The sequence below is a fragment of the Lycium ferocissimum genome, chromosome 5 (assembly GCF_029784015.1).
Source record: "Lycium ferocissimum isolate CSIRO_LF1 chromosome 5, AGI_CSIRO_Lferr_CH_V1, whole genome shotgun sequence".
NCBI classification, from domain to species: domain Eukaryota; kingdom Viridiplantae; phylum Streptophyta; class Magnoliopsida; order Solanales; family Solanaceae; genus Lycium; species Lycium ferocissimum.
Genome location: NC_081346.1, coordinates 75,315,029 through 75,333,630, shown reverse-complemented (window position 1 = coordinate 75,333,630; position 18,602 = coordinate 75,315,029). Strand labels below are relative to the sequence as shown.

The 18,602-nt window shown below is 34.5% G+C and overlaps 2 protein-coding genes and 2 pseudogenes across 2 annotated transcripts; all 4 read right to left on the bottom strand.

The window, feature by feature from the left end:
- Positions 1–1,112: 1,112 nt before the first annotated feature.
- LOC132057484 (F-box/kelch-repeat protein At1g57790-like) lies at positions 1,113–8,127 on the bottom strand. Its single transcript, XM_059450106.1, has 3 exons — positions 7,972–8,127; positions 3,734–4,849; positions 1,113–1,414 (listed from the first exon to the last, which is right to left on the bottom strand). Exons 1-2 carry the CDS (start codon positions 8,001–8,003, stop codon positions 3,763–3,765), a joined length of 1,119 nt encoding a protein of 372 aa, XP_059306089.1. The 5' UTR covers positions 8,004–8,127; the 3' UTR covers positions 1,113–1,414; positions 3,734–3,762.
- Positions 8,128–15,043: 6,916 nt separating this feature from the next.
- Positions 15,044–15,153, bottom strand: LOC132058678 (U6atac minor spliceosomal RNA; annotated as a pseudogene).
- Positions 15,154–15,181: 28 nt separating this feature from the next.
- LOC132058677 (U6atac minor spliceosomal RNA) lies at positions 15,182–15,292 on the bottom strand (annotated as a pseudogene).
- An 87-nt stretch (positions 15,293–15,379) lies between these two features.
- LOC132057483 (uncharacterized protein At3g28850) lies at positions 15,380–16,867 on the bottom strand. The gene has a single exon (XM_059450105.1). It carries the CDS (start codon positions 16,804–16,806, stop codon positions 15,622–15,624), a length of 1,185 nt encoding a protein of 394 aa, XP_059306088.1. The 5' UTR covers positions 16,807–16,867; the 3' UTR covers positions 15,380–15,621.
- Positions 16,868–18,602: the final 1,735 nt, after the last annotated feature.

Genomic DNA, 18,602 nt, shown 5'->3' with positions numbered 1-18,602 from the left:
CTCCGTACGCTTTATATTGCTTCCCTTTTTACTTGATATCATCGTTACTTTTATTTTCTCCTTTTAAATCTGCTTTGACATGTGCTACTTGAGCCAAGGATCTTTCGGAAACAGGCCCTCTACCTCCACGAGGGAGGGGTAAGATATTCGTACATTCTACCCTCCTCAGACTCCACCTGTGGAATTACACTGGGTATGTTGTTTCATTTGGTCTCCCGAAATTATAATCCCTTATCCTTGTAACCAAACGACCCAATCCCTTAGGTTAGTATTTGTCACTAAGTTCCAAGATTCCAATTCTTTTCAAGCATCGAAGTAACTTAGAGGCAACAGTACACTTTCATCAGTAGACTTAGACAGCATGTATTTTTCAGTGAATGACTAGCATGATAGAGGGATAAAAAAAATAAGAAAAAACCCCAAATTATTGTTGACATGACCCTCTAACCACATAGGAATGAAATGGAAGCCTACACAAGAAACTTGCAGAGAATTTTGAGGAAAATTCTTGAGTGTTAGATGTTAAACACACTGTACGAAAGCTAGCACAAGCACAACTATCTGATAAATTTCGAATGTCACCAGCTATGTTGCTTGGATCCTCCAAAAATGTCAATGGTATGTATCGGATCTTCCAAAAGCTTGCATTTTCTGTTAGCTTTTGGAGGATCTAGCATTTTCTGTTAGCTTTTGGAGGATCTAAGGGTTGCAATGCCATTTTTAGAGGATCTAAGCAACATAGGTCACCAGAGGAGTCACCAGGAATGTTGCTCAGATCCTCCAAAAATGTATGGTTCCAACATCTTTGAAGGATTCGAGCAACATACTTCACCCAGTGCTAGAATAACATGTGCTTAGGAAGGATATAAAACAAAACATAACACTCAAATCTAAAAAAAAACAAAGGGCAGCCCAAAGATCCCACGTTAGCAGGGTCCGGGGAAGGACCACGCCCAAGGGGTGTGATGTAGACAACCTACCCTAATGCAAGCATTAGTGGCTGCTTCCACGGCTCGAATCTGTGACCTATGGGTCACATGGAGACAACTTTATCGTTGCTCCAAGCTCCCCTTCAAAACATAACACTCAATCTCAGAGAGATAATAAGAATCTGAAGATAGAAGTAACTAAATGTTCTTATTAGTCCTCAGCTTGAAATAAAACTTCTACAAATTCAACAACAACATTAGCTAAAAAGTTATCTACACAAAGAAAGAACACTTCCTACCCACTGAAGGAAAATCCTTAAATGACAACTTATAAAGCACTATAAAATTGACAGACAACATGATTAGAACCCTGCTCTTTATCATGCCTCCAAACTTTGACAACATTTAGCGGTACATCTGAATCAACTGTTTCACTTTCTTACTACTCTGCAGCTGTTTGAAGATCGGACCTTGTATTTGAGGCCCTGAAATCGACGATTACTCAGAATTAGTGGATAGTAGTCTCGAATATGAAGAAATAGTGGACAAAAGACGATATAAGAATATTTAAAAAATAATTTTAATTTCATACGAGCATGGAGAAGTAGGGATTCATGTAGCCGACCCCAACTTGTTTGGGACTGAGGTGTGGTGGTTGTTGTTTCATTCAAGCATGGATTTTATAGCAATCCATCGACCTGTCGTTGACGTCTCTAATATCCGAGATGTAATGAAATGGATGTAACTAATTTTGTCAAAGAAAAGCAGAAATCGTAGCTAATCTTAATTCACCATCCAGTACCATTAGCGGAGAACTCAGTTTTGGTCTCAGAGTTAAAGTTATGGTTTCTGAACAATTTTCAGGATTTTCACATATATATGTGTATATATATGGTATAAGACTATAAGCTAAAGATGTTGGATTCAATTGAACCTGTATTCAAAACGATAGGCCACCCCTGCGTGTTATACGAACTCGTTTATGTGGACGGATTCGATACAAGTTTGTGTAAGTAACTTCAATATAAGAACATATTGTTTTAGCCAATTTTGGTGTAGTTTGAAGAATTTGAAGAACATGGTGCAGCTCACTTGGTAAGAGTGCTAAGAAGAGAAATCATGGGCTGGATTAGGGGTTTCAATGTGACAAATAGTCAAAGCTGGAAGCTACAATATGCAGACGACACCTTGATATTCTGTGAAGTTTCAGGAGTGTCAATTCAAATACATAAGAATCATTTTTATCTTGTTTGAGGCAATTTCTGGACTCCACATCAACAGGAGGAAAAGTCAGATTTTTCCCGTTAATGTAGTGCCAAACATTCAGCATCTGACATACATATTGGGAGGGGAAATAGGTGCGATCCCAACAACATATCTAGGGATGCCTTTGAGAGCTAGAAGCAATTCCAGAGACATTTGTATTGGAGTATTGGGAAAGTATGAGAAGAAGTTGGACGATGGAAATCACATTACATATCCTTGGGAGGTAGACTAATACTCATTAATCCTATATTAGATGCTCTTCCAACTTACATGATGTCTTTATTTCCTCTACCTGCAAGTGTGGAAAAGAGGTTGAATGGTTTGAGAAGAAATTTCCTATGGCTGGAACACGGGTAAACATTACCACCAATAAAGACAGATGGAAAATTGTCTCGGCAGCTATTTGGTGGACAATTTTGGAAGGAGAGAAATTTGAGATGTTTTGAAGATACATGCAGTTCTACACAGAAATCAAGATGAATTGTATAATGATTTGGATTCAGTTTTAGATGTGCTAGATTCCTTGAAAGAAGAACAAGGATTTTGTTCTAACTCCCCAGTTTTGGCTTCCAGCACAAAATTTGTGCCGATGATTTATTAATATACTGGAACTTGTTACCTTCTACAAAAGAGGATCCAAAATAAGTTGGAGTTTTGGGATCCTTTTAATAGGGATATACATTAACTAGAGCTATAGCAACTTAAATATCTTAAACTTGATTTTGTCTTGGGACTTTTCAACTAGAAACCCAAGGCTTATGACAAACTTATCAGCACTATTTTATATTATGTACTTTGTGAAATGGTTAAGCCAGAACTATCAACCCATTAGCCTCAGAAAAAAACGCTTCCTAAGGTGACTTGCAAGTGAAAATAGAACTTCGATTAAACAGGCTGTACAAGAGATAGTAAAACAGGAATTGGCTTTAAACCGACAACACCTAGTTATCATACTAATCTTAAAGTCATCAACTTCCTTGAACATCCTTAAAGATTACATATCCGATACATCCTTTCTCCATGCATGCTGTTATAGTTACTACAGAATATAAGGGAACTAAAAACAAATAAGGTTAGTAGCCCTTTTGGTTCCTCTGTTATTGGTAAATTCTAAGTTTAGTCCTTATGATATCTGTCTAAGCACATTTAACCTTCAATTACTTGAAATGTGCACGTTTGATCCCATTGCTTGTGAATATTCACAAATTTTAGAATTATTAATCGTTTAAGTGCCCATGTATTATGTTTACACTTGTATTGTTACTCCTTAATTCAGAGTAATATTTTCTAAAAATAATCCAAATACAACATACTCTCTATGAAAGGGACGAAAAGCACACATTTTAATTGATTGAAGGTCAAATGTGTTGAGTCATATATCACAAGGACTAGAATCAGAAATTACCAATAATTGAGGGACCAAAATTGCTATTCTCCCAAAGAAATATAAACAGTTCATGATTTCAGTCAAGCAAAGATATTCTTACATTCAACCTCACAACTAGAAAAGCGAACAATCTAACAGAAAAGAATAGTACCTTTGTCACAAATCTTTTCAGGCAAAGATCTAAAGGTCCTCCGGTGGATCAATCCAAATGCTCTCGAAAGGATCTTGTTCTCCCCAATCATAACACTGCTTTCGCGGGTAGTATCTATCATGATCGAGCGAATACGATATGCAACGCCTTCCATAAAAACGAACTTTAGAAAAATAAACACTATTTCGCATCACCCCAAGAATGTCTATCCTTGCTTGAGACGAAAGAAAACTCGCAAAAAGCGTCACACCACCTAAAGTTTGCATCTCCACCCAAATTTTATTTATTTGGTCTAACTTATATATCACCGGATTTGCAGTCGAGCAGGTGTATATCACATAGATATCTCCGTTGTGCTCCGCCATGAATTTTCCTTTCCACCAATTCTTCACGAAAAAGTTCTCGGGGCATCTCGGAGGCGGGACCACACGAACAAGCCAACTATGTTCTTCGGGATCATAAACTCCCAACCAACCAGTAAGACTCAAACAATAGAACAAACCATTGCAGAAAACTAACTTATTCCAAATGCTGCTAACAAATGGCAAACGGTTTTGGTAATTGGCAGTCGTCCATTCGGTGGCCCCCGGTTGACACGTGCTAATCGCAACCAAAGTCGGGCTGATATGCTTAACTGTGAAAACAATACAGTCAGGAGAAGTCGGAGCTACAGAAAAAGCAACGATCTGGTATGTTAATTCTAGTCTTGGCAAATTGATCACGTTCTTCGTATACGGATTGAAGAAAAACACACGTAAAGTTCTCGGTTTGTATAACAGCAACCAGCCATCTTTGGAATAACAAAGCCTTGAGCCACGTAACTCTGGTAACTCGACCGAATAAGTTTGCCTTACCGAAGGGTCATAGAATTCAACCAAGTCACCGAATTTCGGGAAGAACATAAGCCAAGGAGCTTTATTCGCGACTCGTACAGAAACCGAGGCAGCAAGCCATTTCTTGCAAACAGCAGAAGCACGGATGTTTTCCTTCAAGTTTAACCGGGAGAGAATCTGTTCTAGAATTTCAATCGGTACACAAAACAGTGAGTTTTGCTCATCAGCTCCTTCACGCTCCTCGGCCGAAGCACCGCCATTATTTGGAGCTGTTGCAGCTAACCTAGAGACATGAAAGTTATCTTTAGTTTCAAAAATGGATAGTGAAATAGAATAGTAAATACTGATACCAAACCCTTAAAGTTAAGGTTATGCACCAAATATAATGTACACATGACCTATACTCCCCCCCCCCCCCACAACTCCCCGTCTCCCAAATTGACCAAAATAGAAAAAAAGGAAACAAGATTAGAATCCAAATGAATTTTAATGCTGAAAGTCACCGGTAATTATCTGATTAAGGATACGTAATTCGTCGTCTTCTGTTGTTTTCCTTTTCGTGTGAGAATTTACTCTAAAAAGCAGAATGTTTTGGATTTTCAGTCTTAAAATCCAAAGATTCTGCTTTTTAGAGTAAATTCTCACACGAAACGGAAAACGTAAAAGACGACAAATGACGTATCCTTAATCAGATAATTACCAGTGACTTTCAGCATTAAAATCCAAAACATTCTGCCTTTTTTTTCCTCACGCAAAGGACAACAAATCCTAAATCAGATAGCATTAAAATCCAAAACATTATGCTTAAATTCTCACACGAAAAGGAAAAAAATCAAAAGACGACAAATGACATATCATTAATCAGATAATTACTGGTGATAAAATCCAAAACATTCTGCTTTTTAGAGTAAATTCTCACACGAAAAGGAAAACATCAAAAGAAATTCTCACACGAAAAGGAAAACATCAAAAGACGACAAATGACATCATTAATCAGATAATTACCGGTGACTTTCAGCATTAAAATCCAAAAAATTCTGCTTTTTAGAGTAGATTCTCACACGAAAAGGAAAACATCAAAAGATGACAAATAACATATGATTAATCAGATAATTACCGGTGACTTTCAGCATTAAAATCCAAAACATTTTGCTTTTTAGAGTAAATTCTCACACGAAAACATCAAAAGACGACAAACGAAATATCCTTAATCAGATAATTACCTGATATGTCGTTTGTCTGACTAATGCTATGTCTTTTGACGTTTTCCAGATAATTACCTGATTAATGATATGTCGTTTGACTGACTAATGCTATGTCTTTTGACGTTTTCCTTTTCGTGAAAGACTTTACTCTAAACAGCAGCATGTTCTGGATTAGAATGCCGAAAGTCACCGGTAATTATCTAATTAATAATATGTCATTTTTCGTCTTCATTTACAAATAACTTATCCAGAACCAAGTAAGCCAAAAAGAATTATGGTTCAAAACCCATAAACTAAAAATCCTGCCTCTGATGATGACTTGTATTGCAGAACAATGTAGCTATTGGTTACTTGTGTAATGCAGTTATTTGTACTCGGAGTTTATAATCTTATTTAACTGTGTGTACGGAAAGTCATTAATGAGCTTAATAAGTCCAGTTGGTTGGATAATTTACGATATGTCAGCTTTGATTTCGTCCTTTGCGTGTGAAAAGTTACTATAAAAGCAGTATTTTTGGATTCAATGCTGAAAGACACCAGTAATGAGATCGCCTTTGATGTTGTCCTTTGCGTGCGAAAAAAAAGGCAGAATGTTTTGGATTTTAATGCTGAAACATAAAAAGTCCGACAAATGACATAGCATTAATCAGATAATTACCGGTGACTTTCAGCATTAAAATCCAAAACATTCTGCTTGTTAGAGTAAATTCTCACATGAAAAGGAAAACATCAAAAGACAACAAACGACATATCGTTAATCAGATAATTACTGGTGACTTTCAGCGTTAAAATCCAAAACAGTCCGCTTTTTCGAGTAAAGTCTCACACGAAAAGGAAAACATCAAAAGACGACAAATGATATAGCATTAGTCAGACAAACGACATATCATTAATCAGGTATATCTTATTAAGGATATTTCGTTTGTCGTCTTTTGATGTTTTCCTTTTTGTGAGAGAATTTACTCTAAAAGGCAGAATGTTTTGGATTTTAATTAATTATCTGAGTAATGATATGCCGTTTGTCGTCTTTTGATGTTTTCCTTTTCACGTGAGAATTTACTCTAAAAAGCAGAATGTTTTGGATTTTAATGCTGAAAGTCACCGGTAATTATCTGACTAATGCTATGTCATTTGTCGCCTTTTTATGTTTCAGCATTAAATCCAAAACATTCTGCCTTCTTTTTTTTCCCACGCAAAGGACAACATCAAAGGCGATCTCGTTACTGGTGGCTTTCCGCATTGAATCCAAAAAATACTGCTTTTGTAGTAACTTTTCACATGCAAAGGACAAAATCAAAGCCGACATATCCTAAATCATCCAACCAACTGGACTTACATTAAGCTCATTAACCATCAGAACAACACCGAAAAACTTGACTCTCCTATATACAGTTAACTTGGCACTAGGAAGACACAACCGTTATAAACTGTTTTTCTCCAAGTACAAATAACTCAAAGAGCAAAAAATCATTACACAAGTACCCAATAGCTACATTGTTCCGCAATACAAGTCATCATTTTTAGTTTATGGGTTTTGAACCATAATCCTTTTTTGTTTACTGGGTTCTGGATAAATTATTTGTACATGTAAATGAATATTTAACACAGTTTGGGTTCTGCCGAACCCGTACCTACCATCAACAACACATGCCCATTTCTTGATTAAAACAGACATAGAACATAATGTTATGCATAGCAACATGAATTTGGAACATGTTCAGAACAACAGATTGAATTCAAGTATAAAATGGTTAACAAACACACATCCCTAAATGCTCAGGTAAACAGATCAAGTTATGAATTGATAAACCCTAATTAGGGTATCCACCAAAAGTACCAAAATTCACCTCAAACACACAAACAAAAAAAAAAACCAAGAAAACACCACATAAATAAGCACTTTGTATACAATCAAATCTGCTTTTTCAATTCAACTCTATGGTTTTTTTTTTTTTTTTTTGTGGGAATTCTTTAAACTCAATCACTTGAAAAAGACAACACCTTTCAACTCTAACTAGGAAATTAAACTGGATCCACACAACAAAAAACAAGAATGATAAGTTAAATCAAAACCCCATAAAGAATTCATTAAAATTCAAGTCATTTCAATCAAATTTACCTCAAGAAACACAAAAAACTGGTTAAAGAAACAAGAAAACACACATAAAACTTGATAAAGCTGAAAACTTTGAAGACTTACAACTTCATTTTTCTTCTTTTTCTTCCAGCCATGGCTGCAAGAACTCAGTTTTATCGGATTTTTCTATGTGAGTTAAAAGCAGTACACAGAAAAGAGAGTAAATATACAAAAAAGGATTGGTTTTTATGCAAAAAGGGTACTATAATAAAGTTAGAGAAATGGTGGAAGTATATGGCAACTGGCAACTGGTAAAGACTGTTGTCAAGCTGATCAAGTACGTGAGAGTTACCACCACACGTGTTGTTTTAATGAGTGTCTTTTTTATTTTTATTTTTTATTTAATGGCTTAAGTTTTGTCATATTTAATGTTTTCCGCACTTTGATTATCGTATTATTTTGTTGTGCATTACTGTCTCATTTTAAGAATGTGTTGTCATGCTTTGTTTAGTATTTATCATGGCTTCTTAACTCCCACTGTCTTCTTTTCCAAAGTACTGTGAAATGTTTTTACTTGAGGCGAGGGTCTAGCAGAAACGGTCTCTCTACCTCGTAAGATAGGAGTAAGATACGTACTCACAACCCTCCCCAGACCCCAGTTGTAGGTATGTGTCTATTGTTAATAGTTTAAGTTCAATGCACGAACCATGTACAAAACATTTATATAATCTCCACTTCGTATGAACTACGAGATCAATCCGAGGACGTTTTCGACATCCAGAGGTTACGGACCGACCAAAGAATATACGTCAGTGTACTTATTATTTATATCATCATGTCACTTAAATGATAACTTTCTGATAAGCTTCTTTAGAATGTGAGCTTTATACTCTTGAAAATAAGACAAATTAGCTGCTACAATGTAAAAATAACGTAGTGGTGCAAAAAAGATTATCTCAAGAGATGTGTATAACTTCTTTAGAATGTGAGCTTTATACTCTTGAAAATAAGACATATTAGCTGCTACAATGTAAAAATAACGTAGTGGTGCAAAAAAGATTATTACAAGAGACGTGTATAACTTGAATTCATAAGTATTTAATTGATGATATCGTAAATATGATAATTAAGCTATAGTTGCATGTTAAAACTCACGTGAATGCAATAACTTTTGTCTAGACTTGTTATATATGTTTGGAAATTCCCTAAAAGTCTAGAAATATTTGACTGTAAATCAAGTTATTACATATTAACTTAAAGTCGTTGCAGGAAAAATAAACTTCAAATCTATAACTGCTTTGAAATGTTTTACTTGAGCAAAGGTCTATTGAAAATAACTTCTCTAAGTCCCAAGATAGGGGTAAGGTCCGCGTATACACTACCCTCTCCATACCTCAGTTATAGGTATGTTGCTGTCGTTGTTGTTGTTAATAGCTTAAGTTCAATGCACGAACATGTACAAAACATTTATATAATCTCCACTTCGTATGAATTGCGAGATGAGGACGTTTTCGACATCCAAAGGTTACAAACCGACCAAAGAATATACGTCAGTGTAATAAATTTTTTATACAATCATGTCACTTAAATGATACTTTTCTGATAAGCTTATTTAGTGAGCTTTATACTCTTGAAAATAAGACAAATTAGTTGTTATAATGTAAAAGTAACGTAATGATGCAAAAAAAGATTATTACAAGAGACGTGTATAATAACTTGAATTCATAAGCATTTACTTGATGATGTCGTAAAAATGATAATTAACCTAGAGTTACATGTAAAAACTCACGTGAATACAATAACTTTTGTCTAAATTCGTTATATATGTTTAGAAATTCTCTAAAAGTCTAAAATATTTGAATGTGAATCAAGTTATTATATATTAACTTAAAGTCGTTGCAGGAAAACATAAACTTCAAATCTAGAACTGCTTTGAAATATTTTTACTTGAGCTGAACATCTATCGAAGACTACTTCTCTACCTCCTAAGACAGGGGTAAGTCTGCGTACACGCTACCCTCCCCAGACCCCAGTTATAGTTATATGTCTGTTGTTAATAGTTTAAGTTCAATGCCTGAACCATGTACAAAACATTTATATAATCTCCACTTTGTATGAACTACGAGATCAATCCGATGATGTTTTCGACATCCAGAAGTTATAGACCGACCAAAGAATATATGTCAGTATACTTATTATTTATACTATCATGTCACTTAAATGATACGTTTCTGATAAGTTTCTTTAGAATAGCTGCTACAACGAAAAATAACGTAATGGTGCAAAAATAGATAATTACAAGAGACGTGTATAATAACTTGAATTCATAAGCATTTAATTGATGATATCGTAAAAATGATAATTAACTCACGCGAATACAATAACTTTTTTCAAGACTCGTTATGTATGTTTAGAAATTCCCTAAAAGTCTAGAAATATTTGACTGTAAATCAAGTAATTATATATTAACTTAAAGTCGTTGCAGGAAAACATAAATTTTAAATCATGAATCTGTCGTTGATTCAGTTCAAATTATTTAATTTTATAAAATAGTGTCTAGACATGATTTGGCACCCAGCTAATTAGGAATTGTCACATAGGATAATAGATTAGTGCTTGTCAGAATTTATTGTGTTGTGTTCTGATTATTGGCCATGTAGATTCAGACTCTGTAGATTCAGAGAACATGGACACCTTTTCAGGAAATTTTCAAATGGAATCCAAAATGGATTTTGTGTACGTACAAGTTTTCTAAAAATGGATTATTACAGCTATCTAATGTTTTGTACATTATAGGTTTAAAATTAAATATTGTAATTTCTTTTTAGAAAGATAGTAGTGATCATTTTACCGTAAATTCATTGTACTTACTTGGATCTAAAATTAAAACTAGTCATTGATTTTATAATCACTGCTAATCTGTTTAATTAAACCTAATAAGTGTTTGGTACACTGTTGGAAATTTTTTGGAATTGGATTTTGTGTACTTCAATTTTTTTCGAAAATGGAATATTTACTGCTATCTAATGTTTGGTACATTGTTGATTTGAAATTGTAGTATTAAATTGTCTGAGTTTAGAAATAATAGTAGTACCAATTTTTAGTTAAATTAATAAAAATTAGTTAGCTCTTAAAACTTAATTAATGGCCATCTTTTTTAGGAAAATCTCAAACTGGAAACTAATTTGTTGGATTTGTCTCCATACAAGTTTGCCCAAAAAGGATTATTAATGCTATCTAATGTTTGCTACGTTTCTTGGATAAAATTTTAAAATTGTAATATTAAATGGTTTGAGTTTAAAATTACAGTAGGACTCATTTTACTCTAAATAAATTCTACTTAAGTGGATTTTTAAAATTAAATTCGTGCTATTGATTTATAAAATCACTCCTAATCTATTTAGTTAAACCTAACAAGTGGTAGTATTTCTATCACCGTTTGGTACACTTACCCTTTTGCTACATTAGGTACATGTTCAAGCTGAAATTTTTATTTAAGGATACTTTCTTTGTTTTAAAAAGAACGAGGCTATTTTCGATAGACTCTCTTCTAATATATGAGTACAAAGCAAACCGACAAATCGCACCAAACAGATAAATCGAGTCAAACCGAGAAAAAAAAATCCGACTAGTGGTTTAGTTTGACTTGGTTTGGTGTTAAAAAAAAAACCCAACCATAATTGGTTTAGTATGGTTTTAGCTAAAAAAAAGTCAAACCGAACCAAACCGACCCGACATTACGTGTATTCGATTTTTAAAATATTTTATACATAAAAAATATTTATTTGTAATGTAATTTGTAAATATTTCTTAAATTTTTTCATAGTTTTTTGTCTTTTATTATATTATTTTAAGCTTGAACTTAGAATTTTGAATGCCAATAAGTTTTATATCCCATGGATGTTATAGTAACTCAAATAAAATCCAAATCAAAACCAACTCAACACTAATACTAACAAAAGAAATTCAATTCTAACACTAGGAATAACAGTAATGTTGGATATCTATTCTTTAGTTATGTTTTGCATAATTGGTTTAGAGCATAAAAATACATAGCTTAATTTTTTTCTTTGTCATGTAATTAATACTTATTAGCGGTACTTATTTTAGCATAACTTACTATTTAGATTAAAGTCATTTTCTTTATGCCTTATTAATTAGCAATACTTATTTTAACCGATTTTATTATCTTTTTTGTTGAATATTTTAATACGATGTCATCACCCATTTCACATTTTGTGTTATTTTCTTAAGAAGCACCTTAGTTATATAGTTGTATCTTACTAGGACTAAAGAAATATTTGAAGTAAAAGTCATATGTTTCTAAAGACTTTTTTGGAAAAAACCCGAAAAACTCGAAAAAATCGAATAACCCGAGAAAACCCGAATTTTATTGGTTTGGTTTGGTTTATAAATATAAAAACCCGACACAATTGATTTGATTTGGTATTTAAAAATCCGAACCAACCCAGTCCATGTACACCCTTGATATATACTTAACCTGTATACATTAAAAAACCAGCGTAGTTAGGTGCTCCTTGTTTAAACAAACATAGATAACGGTTCTTCTAAATATCCTATTTTTATACATGAGTTGTATTGAATTCAAAACCAGCTGTTTTTATGTCCATTGTTTAGCCTGTTGAATGAGTTAAAAAACGTGTCTCTCGAGCATATAAGCTTTCAGTTTCTTTTTTGATCAAGTTTGGAGTACAAAGATCAATTCATTTTATCTTTTCCTTTGTCTAAACTTTTGTAGATCAAGCGAATTAGTTGAATCTACTAAAGTATCCAATCGAAAAATTGAGATGCGCACAACTTGGTCAAAACACCACCTATTTTAAAAAAAGGTTCTCTCTTACATAATTACCGTTTTATTACCATACCCAAGGAGATGAGATTCGAACCCATAATACAATCTTCTTGTATGTCGATTTGGCAAACTAATGCTTGCTTGAATATAGTTATTCCCGTTAAAAGAAATTTTCACTCTATCCAATATGTCTACAAATTGGATGAAGAAGTTGGAAGCAGTTCAGACAATAATTGAATTTACATTTGCAGGATATTTTCATAACCTTTGAGACACTTGTCGTAAGCTAACCTCATATCATGTGTGAGACCTGCATTCAAGAACAAAAATGTCGGCATACCTTATTAGAACATTGACTCTTCGAAAAAAAAAAAGGAGAAATACAATCTTGTAAAACTGATACTTGTAAGTGTTTTTTTTCACCCGATGTCGGTACCGGCATTGGAGTTCGATTAAATTTAAATTCACGTTGGGAAGTCCCACATTGGGGTATAAAATGCTACTCAACAAAGGCGACTCCGTACCCAACACGCTCCAATGCGCAACTTCTGGTTATGATGAAGGAATACTTACCACTCAACTACAAATCCTGGTAAGTGTTACTTGGCATGTTGTTAGTGAAACCTTCTCCACTTTAGTAAAAGGGAAAAATAAAAAGAAAGAAAAAGAGAACTAGACATGACTAGCTTGTCGTAACTACTGAAAATAGTGAGACCAAGAACTTGAGACAACCGGCCCACAGTAAGAACTAGGCCACTAAGATGCATCAATGGGCTGAACTTGGGTAATGTGGCCCATATTACATCAATGTAAAGGGATCTATTTGACTATTTCTTGCTCAGTGAAGCCCATTAAGGAAGGATTTCATCATTCAATACATGATCCCAATGGGTCACTATCTAGTACTATGTTAGTTTTGGATTAAAGGATAAGGACCTACATGTGAAGGTCATTTTGATACCTTGTTAATTATCACATAGATATTATAATCACGGGATTATAGTCACTGGGGTAATTGCTCTAAATACGAAAAGATGGGATAAAATAATCAGTATGATGGGATAAGGTAGGATATCCCGAGGATTAGTTTTGGAAAAGCTATACTCTGTTTGGTCACAGATATAAAATTATCACGGGATAAATTTATATTGTATAACCAAACGGGGTAAAAAATTAGTTTAGGAATATCAAGAACTTATACCATGCAAACGGACCCAGTATTGAACTTGAGAGATCTTTGGGACAATTTATATTAGGCTGAATATATAAAAAAGTTACATAATCCTAATCATTGGTTCTTAGCCCTTTTTTTTTTAGTATATTCATGAGTTCTTACATGTTACGCTATTCTCAGCAATGAGATAATTTCTATTAAAGATAAACGGGAAGGTTATAGTTTAAACTGTTTTTAAACATAGAAAGGTATTTATTTTTATAATTGACTAATAAAGAAACAGTGCCACATAAGATGAAATAAAAATAAATACTTTATACTTTTATTGATGGACATCCACAAAATAAGACAGTCATGCTCATTATTTCGTTCTTGAGCAACCATTTAATAGTTTCCTATATAGATAAATGCTAAATAGAAGAGAATAAAGAATGAGACGTTTCTAAATTGTATCGATCATAATATCACTTTATGAAAAGGTCAATTCAGTATGACCTCCCACCTTTCACCATATCATTTCCCTTGCTTCTCGCGAGAACTGCTCTTCAGTGAAGGAGTATAAACTGCTTAGGTTGCATATATAAATATTGGATCGAATCCACAACTATTGATGTTGAATAGTATGTTGTTTTCAAACTTGCCTTGGAAGTTGGGTAAGCCGGGGCGGGGGAGTTGAACTGTGGGGGGTGGGGATGGTGTTGTCTAAACTTTTTTTGTGTGTGTCACTAGTTGAAAGTTACTAAACCCAGCCACCACACCACTTGCCCCAACCATTGCCCTGGCAGCCAAGGAGTTGTCACTATCTAGCCCAAGACGATCAAAGTTTTTTTTGTGTGCTAAAAGCAAAAAAGTCAGCAGCACGCTTGTCATCTTAAATTCCTTAAACTACACCAAAAATCTGCACATTGAAAAAGACCAATTGACCGTTGGGGTCATGTTTCATTGACTACATTCACAACCAGGGACCAATTCCACAACATTTCCCTACTATTCCCCGCAATCAAACTCATTTTGATAAGAGTATTACATACTATTGCTGGACTGTGTTCAATGTCCCCCTTATGCAACTAAGGGAATTTCTTCTGGTTCACTACTATCTTTCCTTACAACTCAGGACTGAACTTGAAGTAGCATCTTCATTCGTCTTAACATACTTGTGTTCAGAAAGTGTATGTGGATTGCTTCGTGCAAATTATTCATTTTATGATGGAAAATTGGGGTAAGATTCACTGAAGGTGGAAGCCTTAACCGGATGTGTGGTAACAGGTAAAGCCTGAAGACGGCTCAGATGTCAACCATCTCTCCTTTCTACGAACACTACTTCGTGCAAGTTATTCTTTTTAGAAGGAAAATTGGGGTAAGATTCACTGAAGGTGGGACGCCTTAACCGGATGTGTGGTAACAGGTAAAGCCTGAAGGCGGTTCAGATGTCAACCGTCTCTCCTTTCTACGAACACTACTTTGTGCAAATTGTTCAAAATACACTATAATTTAGCAAACTTCCATGCAGCTGTACTGTATACATACCCATAAACGAGTCCGAGTAACATAACTATTCCTTAAACATATTTAGCAGCAAATAATAACACATTACAAACTTGCAAATCAAATAGACAATGGTATGCAACAACCTAGTTAAATACCTCTCTGATTTTTTTTTCTCTCCAACAATTCAACAACATGATACTGACATACTAGTACAAATCTTGAAAGAATTTCAGTTAGTTCAACCACACAAAATGAGCAAAATAAAGACAAACATAAATTGGTTAACTTACATAGTTAACTAACAACAAATTGGACATTGGATCAAACCATTCTCATTGCACTCTCCACACTTAACAGTACTCTTTCCATCCTTAGCCAGCATTTTTCTACTCCCATTGCAGTCCATACACATCACGAACCGGACCCCGGCACAGCCATCACACGTGGACCCCGCCCTCGGTATCCCGTCTAGTAAAATTCCCAATTTGCCCTCCTCCTCCAACTTCAACATTTCATCAGCTCCACCAATCAACCTCCCTTTAACAAATACTAATGGAACTTTCACCTCTTTTTTCCCCATTAGTCCTCTTAGTTCTTCCTTAAACCCCGAATGCATCGATATATCGCGCTCAAACACTTGAATATTACTCGATTCGAGTATCACTCTAGCAGTGTTGCAATCCTCAAATGTTTTTCTAATACCCCTCAATGTAGTTGTGTAAATTACAACTGAATTTTCACCACCTGGAGGGCATTTTTTCTCGAATAATTCGAGCATTGTCTCTGCTTCTTGAGAATTCCTAGCTTTTCGCGAAATTGGCGTAGAAAACACCATTTTCTTGATTTGTTCTTCTTCTTCTGACAGCTCTTTCTCGAAAGCTTCCACGAGCTGTGGATCGAATAACGGGCTTAAACTCCTCCTCCTCGTTGAAACCACAACAGATTTCAGCCCGTTCGGGCTCAAGCTAGCACATTTCACCTCATTCGGGCTTCCCTTCTTCGAAAAATTCAATCTCGGTGACATTTTCAATACATTTTTAGGGGTAAAATCAACCCCATTAACTCCATTAGCCCCATTAGCCCCTCCTTTATTGTTCTCTTTACCTCCAAATTTCTTAAATTTTCGCGGTGAGCTCATTTGATTCAAGAATTTCAACGGGCTACGAGCATCAATATCGCCAAATCCACGAAGAAAAACCCGAGATTTCGGGCTAATCTTGGAATTTTGAACAACTACTTCTTCATCAAGACCTTCCATTAGCTCCCAAGTATTAATAACTTCATGAGATTCTTCACGGGGCGGCGATTTCTTGATTTCCTTAACACATTCTTTGATCAAAGGAAGCGAGTTTCGCGTAAAATTGCAATCTTTTTCAAGATTCAATGCACCATAAGTGCTTGAAGTTAAAGAAACAACATGGTTAGTGTAATTATTTTCTTGTTTGAATTCATTTTTGAAGAGTTTGGATGATACACAACCCATTGGGGTAGGGGGTTATGGGCGTGGGTGGGGGGTGGATTTTGTTCAGACAAGGATTTGCATTTGGTTTTTGTTGAGGTTTTGAAGGTGATGACTGATGATGATGAAAGGTTTTTTAAAAAAGGGTGGGGTGGGGGGTGGGGGTGGATTTTGTTCAGACAGAAATTGCCTAAATGAAAAAATAAAATAATATATAAAAAGGAAGTTTAAATTTAAAAAAATGGGACGTAATAATAAATCCACACAATTGCAATTTTAAAATGAAGAAAAGCCACACAATATCAAAGGTTTTTGTTGATTGGTTAAAATTGAAGGTGATGATGATATTTAGAAAGTAGACAATTCAAATATTTTTTTATAATCACAAGTTTTTTTAAATTAACAGGAACCAATAAAGTCTATTTTTATTTTAACATCAACGGTTATCACTGTCCTAACAACGGGCCCCAACGGTCGAAAATTCGAATGAATCTTGTCGGGATAAATTTTTGTAAGAATAAAATAAAGTGTATAAAGAAATGAGAAATAACTTCATTTTTGGTGGCAAACAGTAGTATTTCTTAAATGCCTCTATCAAATTTCTAGCAATTTAGTGATATGCACAATATATGTAGTTGTGTTCGTCCCATCTTCACACTTATATATAATAGAAATGCCTCTATCGGATTTCCGCAATTTAGTGATATACTTTTAGGGATCGCTTGGTTGGGAAACAAGTTATCTCAGTATTACTTATCCTGACCCCTAGGATTAGTTATCCACCCTTCTACGTGAATAAAATAACATTACAATGCCGGGATTAGTTATATCGCGATTTTATCCCAACTAAACGTGGGATAAACTCATCTCAAATATAATTTCGGAGTTATTTATCTCTTATCCCTCGTACTAAGGATTTAATTTATGTGTACTGATAATGTAAAGATTATTCTACACTATTTTAGTGAAGTTTTATCTATAAAATATACTCCATTATTTATCATTTTTACCAGGTTATTATTTAGATGCATACAATATAATTTTGTCAATAAATAGAAATTAAGCTCTATTTTGTAAGTTTACGTCCGTTAACATGTTTGCAGGTTAAATAATCTTTTAAGTGATAGAAAATGAAAAATGTCGATATACATCGTATAGTTTTGCACTAACATTTTATCCAACAAAGCAATCATCGGATTTTTGTTGGTGCTACCCAACAATTCCCCTCTTAGCATCTGCCATACGCAACATGTTGTTCAGAGGAATCGCATCATGATATTATTTGTTAGGATCAAGTATTTATCATTATGTTATAAGTTATAGCAAGATGCAACTTTATTTCTTAACCAATTGGTGAAGCAGACGTCAAGTTCGATTATAACTCCGACCCGGGCCATCACTTGGGCATTATCATAAGCAGGATGTTGGCGTGCCAGCGACTTTCACATTCAAATTTGCACCATATGCCTCTTATGTACAAATTTTAGTTGAAGGTAATACAAAATGACAAAAAATAGTTCTTAATGAGATCAATGCAACAAAAATAGAGTTCTAGTACGTAAAACTTGGAATACCTTCAGAATTTTTCCTTCCATTTTATTGTCCTTTTTACAGGTCGATTAGATAAGACCTTGTGAAGTTTATGGCAAGAGTAAATATTTACATATTTTTATTACATACATGGGAGATATAAATAGGCCTCGTGAATTTGCACGCTCTTTGAAAAAGTTATTTATATAGCCTAAACTTTATAGGTGACCTCGAGCTAAGCTCTAGTTTAAGATTTGAAGTTACTTCAATTTATAGGACAACACATGAGA